The 17,706-nt window shown below is 40.1% G+C and overlaps 1 protein-coding gene across 1 annotated transcript; it reads left to right on the top strand.

Annotated features, from left to right (window-relative positions):
• The first annotated feature begins 1,154 nt into the window (after positions 1-1,154).
• LOC131794640 (EF-hand calcium-binding domain-containing protein 6) lies at positions 1,155-17,095 on the top strand. The gene is made up of 23 exons (XM_059112172.2): positions 1,155-1,264; positions 1,463-1,521; positions 1,962-2,088; positions 2,576-2,725; positions 3,043-3,103; positions 3,864-4,026; positions 4,832-4,970; positions 5,653-5,720; positions 5,972-6,103; positions 6,586-6,721; positions 7,121-7,194; positions 7,701-7,820; positions 8,451-8,540; positions 9,633-9,708; positions 10,424-10,472; positions 10,889-10,994; positions 11,745-11,940; positions 12,254-12,455; positions 13,342-13,426; positions 13,869-13,934; positions 14,393-14,667; positions 15,939-16,018; positions 16,454-17,095. The coding sequence occupies exons 2-23, from the start codon at positions 1,486-1,488 to the stop codon at positions 16,828-16,830; spliced, it is 2,808 nt and encodes a 935-aa protein (XP_058968155.2). The 5' UTR covers positions 1,155-1,264; positions 1,463-1,485; the 3' UTR covers positions 16,831-17,095.
• The last annotated feature ends 611 nt before the right edge of the window (positions 17,096-17,706 follow it).

The raw sequence follows: 17,706 nt of genomic DNA on the forward strand, positions 1-17,706 counted from the left end.
AAAATTATAAGTTCTCTTGTAGTAAACGTAGAAATAGATAGCTCGCTAAAATGGGTTTTTTTCAACACAGTAAGCGATCAGACAACAAGCGATGCACTTTAGAAGTGAGGCGAGGTATTTTTATTGAGAATTTGACTGTATTTTTTTTATTCCTAAGAGCGGTCGTAAATACAGACTCTAAGGCCTGTTCCAAACGTCGTGCTACTGCCGTGCCGAACTCAAATGAAATAGTAATTTCGATTTAAGCACGGCAGTAGCACGCCGTTTGAAACCATTAAGCGCGGCACGGCTGAATTAGGTTCGACACGACTACTTAGCGCGGCAGGTCTTGCCGCGCCGCACGGCAGTAGCACGACTTGGTTTCAAACGTTGTGCTACTGTCGCGCCTAACTCAATTCATAAATTAATTTAACGGATTTTGCATTATTTGCATATATTACGCATGCGCACTAATAAAAAAGACAAATCTACCCGTTTTGCCCGAAAGCTTGAGAGAAGAGGAATCCGACGGTGACAATAAATTGCTTAGGGTTAGGGTTAGGGTTAGGGTTTGGAAACGCCGGCACGATCGTAATACAGTAACTTGCTGGCTCTCGTCAAGGGAAACCAGAAGAAGAATAAATGAAAAAACTTTCAAAAGTAATCCTCTCCTTGCAATAACAGTATTCAATATGGACTGTTGCATTCGCCTGCGTTGCCTTCTGGCATTTAAAATTGTCTTAAACAAAACAAACTTCTCGCGCTCTTCGTTAAGGTTTCCCTCCGCCATTTTGGATGGGGCGATACCGCTGGATGGATGGTTTGTTTTGTCTTTTGAATTTGGCGCGACTGCATTAGGTTCGACGTTTGAAACCGCTGCCGTGCTATCGTCGTGCCACTGCCGAGCCAAATTCATTTGAGTTCGGCACGGCAGTAGCACGACGTTTGGAACAGGCCTAATAATTTCGTCATGGCTCTTATTTGGCGAGATGATCATCTCACAGCTGGAGCTTGGGCCACCTGCGGGATGATAGGCGACAGGAAGAAAGGTGGGGAAGGGCTTGGTTAGGGTGGTACTGGGGTGTCTTATCGGAGAAATGAGAGAAGCCTGGAAACTAAGCTATAGTCGATTTTCTTGTGCAGCGGTATACGCCATCGTTGTTACGGTCGTTGCCAGGAGAAAGACAACACAAGTGATAGGTGACTGTTTTGAGTTCACATGCTGAAAGAACTCGAAGTTTTACCGTTTTTATAGGTTCTTCGCGAGTGTTTGGGGATTTATTTTGTAAGTCTGCTTCAATTGATCTTTTCAGGTGTCAGTTATGTGAATTTAAGAAGCGCAATTATTCAAGTCCGATTCGCCCGTTGCGGAGGTTTAAGGATTCTGCGAGGGCTCGATAGATTTTTTCCCGCAGTGATCAATTTCATGTGCTTGTAAATTTCGTCTTTGGTGACAGGTAATTTGCATTGTTTTATCCCGCAGATCGGAAGCATTTAAGGTCAAAGATGGTGTCTGCTGTGGCTAATTCGTACGAGAATACGGTAAGTTTTTTCGGAATAAGGAAGTGACACTGAATTTAATAATCTTCCTGCATTTGGCAAAATCTCATAACTGGACGTTAATATAAAAAAGACATACTTTTGGTGGAATCATGAGTTTTTGTTACTTGTACTTTATTTGTTTTTTTCTTTAAATGATATGCAGTGAAAACGCTTTGATTGATTTAGAATCTGAAATACTTGATATGTGTTGTACTTGGTAAAATAAACTACTCCAGTTATGTCTAAAACGTCTTTTACCTTGTTTAGATCGATTAATATTCTACTTTAATTTTCCAAAATGACCAGTTATTGAAAACAAAACAAGTCAGTTTACCTTTTTGGTGATGCTACAATGAAATTTCCGTTGCTTAATGATTAAATCTCTGTAAAAACCAACTAATAAAACCTTGAGCTTATTTATATTTTGGTTGCACCTTTAGAGCTTCACCAGCCCATTAATACTCAAGGATGTTGAAGACAAAATAAGAAACATTGTTAATTCCAGAAAAGTTAGATTGACAGAGTACTTCAAGGATTTTGATCGCCTAAGAACTGGCTTCATAACAAGTAAGTTTTTCTCGGTTTGTTCACTTTGACATGCATTATTACGAACTCATGGTCACCATTTTAAACTGATATTTAGGAAATACTTACCTCACACTAACCGAGTGTGAGGCCTGTAAGTAATTTACGGACTGAGCTATTTCATCTTGGATTTAAGGCCCAAGCACAATGTGCACAGGCCCTAGAAACAAGGTAAAAAGAGGTTCTGTAACTTAAGTTTCAGCACAGACCCTTGACCTTTTAACTCCCAGATCAGATTTGTAATTCTCTTTACTGTCAACCAAACAATTCTTACAATGTTAGTTCAGAGAATGTAGTATTGGATCAACTAATTATTCCCAAATAGATATCAAAAAACAAAAAAAAGAAAACAAAAAAAAATATAGCCAACAAAATTGACCAATCATAGTGCACATACTAACTGAGAGATATAATAATGACAAAGATTTATTATTAAATAGCCTTTTAACATATTTTTGCTTTACCACAGAGTCTCAATTTGACCGCTGCTTGGATCAGTTGTTTGGTATTGTGCTGAGTCCAGAAGATGATGCAAAGTTGATGGAAAAATATGGCAGCCCTGAGGCTAAACGTAAAGGTTTGGTGAACTACCGACATTTTTGTGAGGTCATTGGTGCAGGTGAGTTGTCTGACAATTAGGTTAGTCTGTCTTAGTCAGTTAACTCTTTAATCCCTGAGAGTGACTAGTATCTAAGTTCTCCTTACATTATCACCCCTGAATCACTCATCAAGGTTTCAAGAATAAAATAAATGATCACCAACTAAAGAAGCTCTTGATTGTTAAACAAATTCTCCCTGTCTGCACCAAAGGAAATATATAGAGAATAGTATGGAGAATATGCACACTGATGTTAGGGTGTAAAGGGTTAAGTATATTACATGAAAAACAAAGATAAAAGCACAAAGCATAAGTTAGAATCTATATTTTGTCCACAGTGTTTGATCCTGACATTTTAAATGAAGATCCAGCCACACAACAGATTGGTCCTGCAGCAAGGTAACAAAAAAATCTAAAACTCATCATTATAGCTCTCTATACACTAATTTATACAGGTACAAGAATTAGTCCTGAAAGTATGTTCTCTCCATGAATATTTCAAAATTTAGTAACAACTTTTTCAACATATAGACAATATTTGGAAGACTGGCAGTTTTTCAAACTGTTTTTGTTCAAGACTCCTGCAGTCTTATATAACATAAAACTTCTACCCCTCCCTCTCCTCCCAAGATCCAATTGTAAATTCTCTGCTCTGTCTGCCATTCATTTCTTACTTTCTAAGTTTTGAGAATTTGGTGTTGTTTGAACAAAACCATATCCCCAGTTGATATTTTTCTTTCTTCTCATCATTTTTCTGATTACATTGCATGAGGAGAGCCCCTTTTTGTCATTTCTGAAATTGGAAAGGTAGCCTGTTCCAGGCATTCAGTCGGTAAAACAGAGTGCAATGGTTAATAAACATTACAATAGAAGCAGTCGGCAAAAATAAGAGGGAGGCCTGGGACTACTTGTATGGTAAGCGTGATCTGACCCAGCCCATGCCTCCTCTTTGTTTGGTTCCACCAATAAAATTACTCCTGCCAGTTACAATAATATTGTGCTTCTTTTTACCAAGTGAATTCCTGGAATAAAAAACAAGTGAAAAGGTTAATCAGATGCTGTTTAAATAATTTCTTTTTTACTTAACTTGTTAATAAAGTTATCATGTCAATTCATTGCTACTCTGTAGGGGTTTTTATTGATACATTGTTATTTTCAGTGGCAGTCCAATAGATCGTCGCCCTCTAAGTCCAGCATCTCTTGCAAAATGTGAAGATCTCTTGATGCGACTGGCTCACTTTTACAAATATCATGGAATCAACATCAAAACATGTTATGCTGACTTTGATAAGCACCATATTGGTGTTGTAACAGAGAGTCAGGTAAGCAAAGGGGGTACTAATTTATTGAGATGTGAATTGTTGCTTGCTGCTGGAAAAAGCGTTTCAATCTATTCATTGAAGAACTTTACTTTATAGCAGTCTGCCACTAGTGTGAAACATCATGCCAATCCTAAGAGTTTTCAAGCATTTCTTAAAGAAGAATGTCATTGTTTAGGAGGCTAAAAATAATGTTGATGATCTATCAGAACCACAAAAATTTTCTGTGGTAGAGGTTCTTTCAACTGTAATATCTACTTACTCTGGAAATCCTCACAGAGAACTCTCGCCTTCTCTTTGTCTCATGGTCCTTAACCCTTTAACTCTCAAGATTTGATTGTTAATTCTCCCCTGTAGCTGCTACACATTTCCTTGTAAATTAGTTATGAGAACCTGGTGCTAGATCAAGATGACAGCTTCTACCTGATAAGTTTGAATATTCTCATTAACTGTTTGCTGAATAATGTATGGATATTGTAGGGAGAAGTTTTATTTTAATCACTTCTGGGAGTTAAAGGGTTAAAAGTTTTTTATTTCTTATTCAAGAAGTTAACCTTCTTTATAATTATAACTCCATCTGCATTTTTAATCCTAGCCATACTATATACAGGACTGACTTGTTAAATTAAAGTATTCGTTAAGTTATCACTTGCTTAGTTGGTACAGCAGCATCTGAATATAAAGTCAGAACTGACGGGCCAGATTTGAATTACTTAAGGGAAGGAAATTTAAAACTTTTCTTTTGTTACTTTCAAGCTTCATCAGTCCGCTATTAAGTGAAAATATATAACCAGTTCATTCTTTGCAGTTTTTCAGAAGTTTTCCGGGCTCTCCCGACATCATACACGAAGAAACAGTTCTGCTGGCCAAGAAGTATCGTGACTCCACCCGACCTGGCCTGTGTAACTACTATAGCTTCCATGAAGACATTGAAAGAATGCAAAATGGTGATTATGTCCTTTTTGTTTATGAACATTCTGTCACTCGCTGTTAGTTCTGCTAGCAGACAAGGTAAAGTGAATCCTCTATTTTTTTTTTCTTGACCATCCAAAAGGCTAAGAAGGGTTTATATCGCCAGCTTTGATCTTAAGATACGAGCAGACCCTCCTTTTCGGCCGAGCCCGTCGCGCAGTGAGCGTATTTCTGTTTAACAAGCAGGGAAAACCTTCTTACACTGTAAGGTCGCTGAAAAAGTCCAGCATCCGTTTTATACGGTAACCTGTATGTTAAGGCTTTTCTTTTTTTTTGGAGCGGTACAAAAAAAGAGAAGGATATTAAAAACAATAGCCTTCATTTGTTGCGGAAAATACTCGTATATTTGTCCTTGGACATTGTCTGCTCCAAAAATACCGGATAATATCAGCTGGCAAATATCGGAGCATAGTTTTGTACCAAATGAAGGTTATCTTTGTACACACATAAAGAGATCACTGTTGAAGGAGGATGGAAACGTGTCACTGCAATATGAGGGGTATTTGGTATGGTATGCCTGTGCCTCACGACAGGACACCTGACGATTTTGGACGCTTTGCTGGTGAAAGCAACAGCAACGAAATCAGGCTTGTGAACTGTCTTTTTATGAGATTTTTGATGTATAACTAATAGCTCTTTGTTCTGGTCCGATTTTAGCCTTGGCTGAAAAAGAGGACTTTACAAAGTACATTCCAAATCAGGACATCATTGATGATTCTGGAAAGGTAATTGTTAAAACATGTAGAAATATCGCATCCTCGAGCTAAAAGATCCGCTCGTGTCAATGGTAGAGTGTCGCTTTTTTTTTTTTTTTTTTTTTTACATTTTGCGAGCACAGATTTTTTTGCAATTTTTTGCGTTGGATCGAACACAATCCAAAAAATCTTCACTTTTCGAAGCAGACAACAAGAGACATTTATTAGGGTTCTCCTAGCCATGATTTGTCAAAATCAGTGACTTTGGTTTTGTCTTTTAGCGTCCTAGAACACCGTCTTTAGATGAAATATTTGAGAAAATTAGAGAGGCTGTCCACAAGAATGGCATCCGAACAACAGAGTTCTTCAAAGACCATGATAAGTTGAGAAGCGGAGAGATCACTGAAAATCAGGCAAGGATCAATTAACGGTGTATTTTAATAAACAGATAATTTGGTTTTGTCAACCGAGCTGATATGAAAATTGGCCACCGCAAAGAGTTTGTGAAGTTGACGTTTCGAGCGTTAGTGTGTCGGCTTTCGCTCTGACGCAGTGGAGCGGAACCTCCATAACGAATTTGTTCCGCCATCCGGAAACGAATTGAACTGGGGTAAACATTTTGTACGTATAGGACGAACCCGCTACGGCGGAGGAAAACCCGCAATAGGGAAAAAACCCCAGATACGATCCCATCAACATGTGACTGAAACCAAACACTATAAAGAAATATTTTCTGTAACTGTGCCATTGCTATCCTTCTCCTCCCAAAGGAAAGCATCCGTTGCACTGAAATTACCTGGAAACATTTTGGTTTTTTTTTTATTATTTCTGATGACTTGTTACTGAGTTGAACAAAGTGCTGCGGCTAAATCTCAATTTTTTTGCCCTTCAACAGTTTATTTGTGGCCTGAGTCTATGTTGTGGGACACAGGCCAACTTGTCCCGTGACGAGATACAGAAAATAGTGGAGGTGTACCGCCAGTCCAATGGGCGTGTTCGGTACAAGGAATTCTGTGACATCATGGAAAATGGTTAGTGATCAAGACAAGTTTAAATTGTACGAGTCACTATAAATTCAGATTCCATCTGTCCAAGCCCATCGCTCCTCCTGAGGCATAGGCCGTCAACAACAGTCCGCCAGAGATCTTTGTTCTGGGCCATCCTTTTTAATTGGCTCCATGAGTGGCTTGTGTTTCTGATGTCAACCTCGAGGTCACGACGCCAGGTGTTCCTTGGTCGCCCTCTCTTTCTCTTACCCTGGGAATTCCAGATTAGTGAGCAAAGAAAAAAAGAGTCAGCTTCCCCTTCAATTCCATGACCAATCAAGCCTTTGGTCTGTAATTTGAGTGTGACCTGATTAAAGAACAGTTTGCTTGCTTTACACTAAAGATCTCTAATCATTGATTATTCTTTTTAAATCCCTTTTACAGCTTTTACTGTCCCAGATTTAGAAAAGAAACCAACAGCGGAAGTTTACCGACCACTAATGGGTTCGCTGTCAAAGGTATCGATTAATAGCGGAGCTTGCAGTGCGCGAAACGCACGCAGCGAAGCCCCATGCTTATCGTAATGCTCTTTTGACACATGAAGAAGGTTACTGTCAGAGAAAGTTTTATTTGAGGGTCGAAAGTAGCTTCTGTGAATACTTTGGTTTTTGCTTACTTCAGCCTGTGATTGGTGCAAAAAAAAAATAATAAACACGCGCCTCTTCCGGCTAATCAAATGCGAACTAACACCAATCGCTTCATGAACAGTTTGTTTGTGGTCACTTCGAGTTCTGATTGACTACTCGTGAAATTTTTCTTCACTTTGATTGGCTGTTATGATAACTTTGGTCTTGGTTTCACGACGCTCAAAGCCCTCCGAAGTCCGAATATGAAGACGTTCGGAATTGCAATGGACGTCATGAGCGTTTGGAATCATTATGTCCAGTAATACGAAAAGTTCTCGTTCCGTATTCCTTTTTTTGTCACAGTTTCTAAACATACTCTTTTTTTGTCCGTTTTGTAGGCTCCTAATCTGCTCTCTGCTCAAGAAGAGGCCAGAGTCAACGAAATACTCAAGGAGATTGCCGAGACAGTGAGGAAGCGAAGATTGATGGTGTATCCTTATTTCAAAGATTTTGACAGGGTTAGCAAATCTTTATTGTTGACAGCTCTTCTCTTCATAGTCTCCAGTGTGAACTCGTGCAGTCATCTCTACCAGCTTTCTAACTCTGTGAGTTCAAGGGGAAATAGGGACTTAAAGAAAACCACGACATCGATAACAACTGAAAAGTGGCGAAAGTGTTAATGAGCAGAAAAATATCTCTGCCCGTGCGTTAAAAAACCAGTAAGCACATTTAATTGCCTTCTACAGCAGAAGAATAGCATGAAATTGCAACACTTTTACGTAATGGGAGAACAAGAACCTCATATCATTGATATGCACCATAACGCTGCCTTAAAACGATTGAAACGCCGAAGAGAAACAAAGGAACATTTATTAATCGAGGCGCGGCCGCTGTGTTAAAAATAAAATGGCACCCTTATTTTAGAATGTTTACCCTTTATGATGGAGTGGCCGCTCTCGGTGTTGATTCTTTGTATTTTGTTTGTTTGTTTGTTTGTTTTTATCTGATTGAATTCTTTTGAAACAAAGAGCAATTCTTAAAGTCTGCGGGAAATGGTTGTATCTACAAGCCATATCCATCTTACTTTTGATAACTTGTGTAGGACCGTCATTTTCACGTCGTTTTCCTTTCTGTCCTTTTCTCTACAGAGTAAAGGCTATACTCGTGGCGTCACGAAACCTCAGTTTGCCAGAATGCTTCATTTCTTATCCATCACCGTGCAGCCACAAGATTTAGCTGTAAGTCATTCTTTTCCTTTTTGTCATATCACTTTACTTCTACTTTAACTTGTATTGTTGTTGTTGCCTGTTTCCTCAGATTACCTTGTTTAGCGATATAGCACCGTTTACCCACGAAATCTCACTGAAAAAATATTGCGTTTCCTAACCCATCCCTTCCCTCCATATCTCACCTTCATAAGCGAGTGCCCCCCTCTCCCTTCCCTCCATATCTCACCTTCATAAACGAGTGCCCTCCTCTCCCTTCCCTCCATATCTCACCTTCATAAGCGAGTGCTCCCCTCTCCCTTCCCTCCATATCTCATCTTCATAAGCGAGTGCACCCCTCTCCCTTCCCTCCATATCTCACCTCCATAAGCGAGTGCCCCCCTCTCCCTTCCCTCCATATCTCATCTTCATAAGCGAGTGCACCCCTCTCCCTTCCCTCCATATCTCACCTTCATAAGCGAGTGCTCCCCTCTCCCTTCCCTCCATATCTCACCTTCATAAGCGAGTTCTCCCCTCTCCCTTCCCTCCATATCTCACCTTCATAAGCGAGTGCTCCCCTCTCCCTTCCCTCCATATCTCACCTTCATAAGCGAGTGCCCCCTCTCCCTTCCCTCTATTTCTCACCTTCATTTGCGAGTGCCCCCCTCGCCCTTCCCTCCATATCTCACCTTCATAAGCGAGTGCCCCCCTCTCCCTTCCCTCCATACCTCACCTTCATAAGCGAGTGCCCCCCTCTCCCTTCCCACCGAAAGTGATTCTAAATCTCATTTCAATCAACCCTTTTTTTCCCTCTAAGAGAGACCACCATCTAATTCCTTCCAACAATGTAACCCCTAAATTACACATTAAGGTCACAAAGGAAATGATCACCTACTAAAGAAGCTCAAAAAATTCTCCTTGTCAGTTCTATAGAAAACGTGCAAAGGACAATATGGAGAATATGTATACTGATATTACTTTAAGGGTTAATCAAAACGTAACCGAAATAGGAATTTGCAGACTCGCTATAAAGAATATAATGCACACTGAATGAAGTTCAAAGCCAATTTTTGTAAATGAATGGCAGTTTTTAGAAGTAAGCAACAATATCCTCTTCTTTTTCAGCTTTTGTGCAAGAAATTTGAATACCCTGTCGGAGGTGACATCAACTATTCAGCTTTCATACAGTCCATTGACTCTGGTAAGTGAGAGAAATATGAGTTTTTTTTTTTCTTAATGCTCGTTAAACTTAATCAGCAAGACATGTTAAACTCGTATTCAGGATTCCTCTTCGAATATGTGATATACCGAAAGAATTGTGTTTTCAACTAGAAAAGTCTTCGTGCCCATCGATGTTCAGTTTTTAGAAGATGCAGGTGTCACAAACTCGGTGCGAGTGCTCCTGTAGAATAATATCTGGTGCATGGGGTGGATATTGAGGAAATCAACTGTTTTACTCCAGTCTGGAATTCAGGGTCTGGCTGAAATAAGTTTTTCCTCTTAGTGGAAATGGATAGCGCAAGTCCAATCTTCGCAAGAACGTGCTCATAAAATATTATAGCTCATCTTGCTTTGTCTATTGAAGTAATCGGCGCTAAATCGCCTGCTTTTTGTTCATTTAGTAGGTATAGGTAGCTGGTCAAAGCAAATACAGAGCCAGTTTTCACAACATCAGTATTATTACTTCTCAAAACTGACCTGTTTCATTCATAGACAAGGCAGTTTTATAGACTAGTTCTGATAGATGGAACGCGGCCTAAAATTCATCTCCCTTGTACTCGCGGAGTAATTATTAATGAATGATGGTTTGAAGCACGCTCCGATTAAAACCTCTGCGTAGCAATAAATGATACATTCATTCGTTCAGTTAGAATGAAAGACGATTTCTTGATGAACCTTTGAATTTTCCTTCTCAGAGTACACCGGCACGGCGACCACCATTTCAGACTTTGCACAAAAAGACAAGTAAGTTAAAGGGTTCTATACAGTTTTACTAGGAAATTCTCACTATGGCCCTTAGCTTAACTTTGTGGAGGACGCGCTGGCCCTAGTGACTAGTGCGCAAGACTCCGGATCGATAAATCTTTTCTGTATTTGTTGCTAGTTGCCTGATATTTCTTGTTGTTTTTTCGGCTTTTAATTTGTTGCGTAAGAAAACGCCTAAAGTGATCGCGTTTCGACAGTCTAGTGCCAGTCCTCTTTCAAATGATAAAGTTGATACAAGCATACTGTCACGTAAGCTCAAAGGATGTTGTTGAGGTCTACCAGTAATAGCTTAGAGTCTCATCCAGCTGGCGAAGCTCTGCTATGTGAGCCACTAAAGTTGTAATAATTAACTTTTAAAAAAGTTCTATAAATCTGTCCCGTTGATTTCCCTGTAGAACTCAGACTGAGAGCGAAGAACCTCAACCGTTAGATTTGAGCACAGTTGACAGACAGGAGTTGATTGATCGCATTAAACATTACGTGCTTGTCAACAGACTTAGGGTGAGTTGAGTGCAAAATCTGCCAGCTCCCTTGATATTTAGAGTTATTTTATTTTCAGCTTGTTTAAGAATTTATACCCATGAGTGAGAGACCTTTCATTCTGACAGTTAGATTTTTTTAATGCCCCATACGTTTACCTCCTTCTGATTGGTTTAAGTGGGTCACATGACAACCACTAGATTTCCGCGGGGAGACTAGTAAGCAATAGGATTGGTTCAGAAAACTCTCGGATAATCGCCTATGCTCATGGGATCAAGTTGGATTCGATTAAGTATATTTCTGTTTTTAGCTACAAATCGCTACGTTATTGTCCAGTTTTTGCTCTCGAGATTAACCTGCACCTGCACATTTTACAGAAAGAATTGAGTTTATAATTTTTTTTTTTTTGAACATGAAAGAACAACCAAAATGCCAAGAACTGCCTGATTCTTGAAAATTGAAACGAGGCTCGCTCTCTTTTTGCTAATCTGATGACCCCGTACACTGGCAAAACAAAATCTTACCAGGCTATTGAATTTCTCCCTCCATTCAATATCTTCACGCTCAAAATGTTCCTGCCGCAAAAAATCACAAACAAATGATCAAACCACATCCAAAATAAAGCATTCAACTTTTTGCTACAAAAACAACACTCCCAGTGCTCTCTTATAAGCTATCAAGCCATTCATACCAGTCAAATAACACGATAATAATATTTTTACCTAAGACGTTAAATAATGGCTGGTCTCATATACTGATTTTTTTTTTAAGGTGGAAGAGTTTTTCCAAGACTTTGACCCTTTGCGTCACGGTTCAATCAGCAGGCCTCAGTTCAGGCGTTGTTTAAGTTTAATGGGTCAACCCAACCTAACAGATGAGCAGTTTGAAGTCCTCGCCCAGTACTACAAAGATCCTAAGTTGCCTAGCAACGTTAAGTGGACAGGATTCCTTACAGATACAGAAATGGGTGAATATTGAATCCAGCTCAGACTTTGCGTGTTAGCCCTCGGTCATTCGTGTGACGTGTATAGTTTGTTAGGAAAGTTCAATGATCTTGTGCTTTTTTTTAAGCACCTTAGCAGCCACGAAACTTTATTTCACCGCTCAATTTAAACCCCCCAGCCCCCCAGCATTTTCCTCTTTTACTTCAGCGACCATGTATCCGTCCTCAAGGATTAGTTATGCCACTAAATATTCCCTGCGTATTTTTCTGATTCTCTTATTTTCTATCTTGTCTTATCTCCCTCCCCCCCCCCCCCTCCCCCCACACAACCTTGTAGTCTTTACAAGGCGTGGACTGGAGAAGACTCCCACATACACAGTGCCTGCTATGGAGACATTTCAAATGAGTAGGCCTGGGGCTGGTTCAGAAGAGCTTGAACAAGACGAAGAGGTCTTTCTGGAGCGAATCAAGCAACGCATGCGTCGGAAATTAACCGAGCAACGAATTTTGTCCAAGCCGTGCTTTCAAGATTTTGACAAGTGAGTTTATTGTTCCACGCTCTTCTTACTTGAGTGTGGTAAACATCTTTCTTTTAATTAATACGACTTGAAAACATGAATTTAAGAGACTAGAGTTGTATGCTCAAATGCGACCAAAATCTGTCCCTTTGATCAAATGTAAACATACAAGAGCTTGAAATAGAATATTCCCAAAATTTGTATACAGCTCGGTCGTTAATCAGCATCAAGTTTATCATTGACAATTATTTACCGAAGTAGAGGTGAATAGTGGTAGATACTTACTGGACAGCGAAACAGCGAGGTAAATATCCACCACTTCATAGTTCATCGACACAGAGGATTTTGGAGGATCACGCGGTTTTCAGGGGAACGGAGGGGGGGAGGTCAGTCTTCGCAAACATAGTCTAAAGGGCAGACTATAGAAAATTGTTTGCCAATTGCCTACCTACGAGGGGGGGGGGTCATATTACAGAGCTTTATCGTGACTCAAACAAAATCCAATCGAATGCGAGAATCCAATCGCTCTGACGAAGGGCTAACGCTCGAAACGTCAGCTTTTAAACTCTTTTCGGTGGCCAATTTACGTTATCAACTCAGTTGATTATACTATATTACCCTGTTGTACTCTCCCACCAACGCAGTACCACAGTTTCTTTAGAAACTAACCCCGTTTATTTAACCAAAACCTCCTAACCCACCCCTCCCCTCTCCCCCTAACCCTTTTCAGGCGATAAAAAAATGACAGGTCCATAGAAGTGTGATTTACACAAACAGTTTCGACAGTAAAGTTTTGTTCTTGGTGTTCGCCTTCCATTCAGTCATTTTAAGCGCTCCCTGTCTTGTATGATTTTAAAGCAACACTTGAAGTCTTTTCAAAGCAAATTATGTTTCCCTTTTGCGACAGGCACAACAACGGTCACGTGACAAAGATCCAGGCTAGTCAATGTCTACACATGCTAGGCCTGACGGATGTTCCCGAAGAAATCAAGGTAACCAAAAGTCTAAGCCTTTTTTCTGCCCTAACCGCAGATTACCTTAAAGTATAATTTCAATTTACAACGGTGGTAATAGCGGAGCTCGCAGCGTGTGTAGCGTGTGCAGCGAAGCTCCATGCTGATCAGAAATGGTATTATGATCAGTGTGCTGGAGTGATGTCGAGCAGCCGTAGGTCGATTCATATCCTGAATGATTGTGTTGTGCTATGAAGACAGACACTCCGCTGCCATAGTGCCTCTTTCAACTCATGAGTAGAAAACCATGAGCACTGAAAATATTTTAATCGGGGACCCGACAGGATGGTAAGAGAAGGCAACCCATTTTATCTCATCCGGTTAAGACATGTTTTCAGGATTATTCGCCGATATTTTTATCTTATGGGAATTTTAAAAAATCCATCGTTTAATTTCGCAATTTTTTTAAAATCGTTTTTAGGTTCTCCAGAACAGATACTCAGATGATATTGGATTCAACTATATTCAATTCTTGGATGATCTTCAGGTAAAAAACGCATGCTATGGCAGCTTCCAAGTTATTATCCATAAAGCGTCCGAAAACTGGGCCCAAACCAGAGAGAAAAAACCCTGGAGAAAGAAAACGCAATGAAAATACCTGGTTTTCGGGCGGAGTGCGGGAAATCTGTTAACCGGGGACTGGATCGGGTTTTTAGTTGAACCAATTCCACAGCGTAACTACTCCTCTTCCCAGCCGTCGTTTGGCCTCGTTATGACCCTTTGATGTATTTATATGCATTTTTTCTAATCTTCTGTACCTGGCGATCATTTCCAAGAGGTTAAAGGATTAAAATGCATCCATGCTTAATCTTCCTTGTCCCTTGTAGTTCGTCATTGCCGCTCCGTCTTATGTCTTTGCCAAACTGTGTATTATTGTGAAAACTTTTATTTCATAATTCGTCATGTTCCAAACACGACTTATGATCGCCATTCATTTGTTTACAGCCGTCAGAACAACAAGAGTTGAAATATCTGCGGAGATTGGAAGAACTAAAACTAACCAACCAGAAACATTTGCCCGACTTGGGTGACGACAACATCGAGAAGATCATGTATAAAATAAAATGCCGTGTGATGAAGGAACGAATGAGACTGTCTGAGTTCTGCAAGGATTACGACAAGCTGCGCACGGGAAGAATACTTAAGACTGTATTTCCCAGAGCCATGGACCTAGCGTCACTTAAACTTACCAAGGTGGAAGTGGAACAGCTTATGAACAGGTATTGTGCATAACTTTTTCTGATTTAAATTATACTGTAAATCCTGAAACTTGCACTTCCCTTATAGTAAGCCAAACATTTTCACCAGCACCCTCGTCTCCCTCGAGTTAGCACCTCCCCTCTAGCAAGCCAAACATTTTCAACAGCACCCTCTCCCCCTCGAGTTAGCACTTCTCTTCAAGTAAGCCAAGCAATTTCACCAGCACCCTCCTCCCCTCGAGTTAGCACCTCCCCTCTGGTAAGCCAAACATTTTTACCAGCACCCTACTCCCCCTCGAGTTGGCACCTCCCTTCCAGTAAGCTAAACATTTTCACCAGCACCCTCCTCCCCTTAGAGTTAGCGCTTCCCCTCTAGTAAGCCAAACATTTTACCAGCATCCTACTCCCCTCGAGTTAGCACTTCCCTTCCCGTAAGCCAAACATTTTCACAAGCACCCTACTCCCCCTAGATTTAGCACCTCCCCTTTAGTAAGCCAAACCATTTTACCAGCACCCTCCCCCCCTAGAGTTAGCACCTCCCCTCGAGTAAGCCAAACATTTTATCAGCACCCCACTCCCCTTAGAGTTAGCACCTTCCCTCTAGTAAGCCAAACATTTTCACTAGCACCCTCTCCCCCTCGAGTTAGCACTTTCCCTTTAGTAAGCTAAGCCTTATCACCAGCACCCTACTCCCCCATGAGTTAGCACTTCCCTTGATAGTTTGAGGATGTATGATATTTACAAAAGCCCGTACGTTAACTATTTAGCAGTTAGATTCCATGCTGCCGTGCGTCTGGTTACTAATAAAACACAGATGACGTTAAGAACAAAAAACGTGGCACACGAGATGCAGCTGAGTGTGTCACTGATGTACTTGCCACATTTTGACATCTGCTGTGATCTATTATTGTACAGACCCACGGAAGCATGGAATCTGTTCTTTTTATATGATAACCAAGAAAAATGTTGTTAGCCCTTTAACCCCTAAGAGTGACTAACATCTAATTTCTCTTCATAATATCACCCCAGAATCAAACATTAAGAACCAACTAAAGAAGCTCGTGATTGTTAAACAAATTCTCCTTGTGAGCACTTAAGGAAATGTATTGAAAACGGTAGGGAGAATGTTGATACCAATGTTATGGTGCAAAGGGTCAATGGTGAAGTGATATATGCGTCTGTCCTCCAATAGATCATTAGCAAGAACCGATCAAAATTAATTCCATAATTCAGCTTATCTTACAAAAGATTATGGACAGTGATTTACAGGAAGTATTTTTTTCCTCGTATAGATACACGGCTATTGGATATCCGGATTATGTACAATACACAGCATTTGTGGAAGAAATCGAGTCTATCTTCACGCTGAGAGGTTTGTATTGTTGTTCCTTTTTTTTTAAACCGAGATGAAATTTATTTTTCAATATATGATCTTTATAAATAAATCATAATTCCAAGAAACTGCAAGAAAATCCAATATCAGTGGCCAAACGTAGCAAATACTTCTTGGCCATCTGGAACAGGTATTGAGAAATAGAGGTTTGTACATCTTGAAAATTAACTCAACACTTTTTATGTAAATCTTCCCAAGTAAATCTTTCCATCCTCGGCCTTTTTTTTCCAGTCTATTCTGATATCTTTGGTGTTCGTCGTCCACAGAAAAGAATTATTTTTGAGTTTCATACTATCATTAAGAAATTTTTCTATAATCGCTGTAACATCAAATGTCCATTCTATGGATGCTGTCACGCCACCGAAATTTTAGAGTCACTTTTAACTTTCTAACTTTAATCTCCATTCTCCGCAGACCTGGAGAAAGCACCCGAGATTGTTCCGATCCAGTTCCGACCTCAACCCGAAAATGAATACTGCAAACTGTCTTTGGAGGAGGAGCAGGCCTTGGAACTAGTCATGCACCGATTGGCAGACCGCGTGCGCAAATGCCGAATTCAAATTTTCCCGCTCTTTGAGGATTACGACCGCGTGCACAACGGCACTGTCTCTCGTTCCCAATTCCATCGCGTTCTGAGCGAGCTGGACCTCGGAAGCCTTGTTAGTGCGAGGGAATTTTTGGCCATAAAGAAAAAATTCGACGTCGTATTAGGTTATAAGCACGACTTTAACTACATCGGTTTCTGCGACATGATCAACGACTTCGCTAATTTCGAGTACGGAAAACCATGAACTCAACTAGATTTGCTTCAGTAAAACTGTTATTTGCGTTGAAGGAAGAGGGAGGTTTTATCTTCTCTTTGTAAATATGTTTTGCTTAGATTTCCGAGTGTACATGAAAAGTATTTTATTCATAAAATGTTTGAAAATAAGTTCACGATGTTAAATCGGGATACTCCGTACTTTAGCTCAAAGATACTTTCCATAAAATTGAAATAACTGTACTTTGATTCGTGATTCCGTCTGATTCAAATAAAATGACCTTTATTCAGTAAAATGTTTATAGTTTTGTTGTTTTACAGTAACCTATCACCCTTTAGATCTCAGTATCGATTCTCTTTACTATCTTTCATATATTCCTGGGGAAGGCTGTGAGAATTTAGCTATGAATCAAACTATGATAATATATAGATTTAGGCAAGCCTAGAAGTGGACTCGCATTTTTTTCCCGCACGTCTCTTCAACAAAATTAGAGCCCCTACTATGGATAAAGTGCGTGGTGATATTAATGGTTTTCATTCACAACTTCTCCGTGTTCGTATAGAGGACTGATTATAGGATAGTGCCCGTGGTACAGTTGGCCGCGCATGCTAAAAGTAGCAACTTGTAGGGTCGGTCGTACGGTCGTACATCCAAATTTTTTCGGCTTGATGGGTTACTACTATTTTGTATAATTATGGGGCTACGCTCCGCTCGCTTTTCTGTACTCTCGTCATCTTTCTGCATGATAACGCAATTATTATGCAATCTTTAGATCTCTAACTAAAGACGCTCTTGATTGCTGAACAAATTCTCCTTGTGGGCACGTTGGGAAATGTAAAGAGAACAGTATCGAGAATGTGCATGCTGATGTTAAGGTGCAAGGGATTGATTATTTCACCGTAAGTC

This window comes from Pocillopora verrucosa, chromosome 5, assembly GCF_036669915.1.
Source record: "Pocillopora verrucosa isolate sample1 chromosome 5, ASM3666991v2, whole genome shotgun sequence".
Lineage (NCBI taxonomy): Eukaryota > Metazoa > Cnidaria > Anthozoa > Scleractinia > Pocilloporidae > Pocillopora > Pocillopora verrucosa.

What these genes read in the sequence shown, in the direction of transcription:
- LOC131794640 (XM_059112172.2), top strand. Translation starts at nt 1,486, where the DNA reads ATGGTGTCTGCTGTGGCTAATTCGTACGAGAATACG. An exon ending in TAATGGGTTCGCTGTCAAAG is followed by an intron (nt 7,195 to 7,700) that starts GTATCGATTAAT and finishes TCCGTTTTGTAG; the next exon opens with GCTCCTAATCTGCTCTCTGC. An exon ending in CATACAGTCCATTGACTCTG is followed by an intron (nt 9,709 to 10,423) that starts GTAAGTGAGAGA and finishes TTTCCTTCTCAG; the next exon opens with AGTACACCGGCACGGCGACC.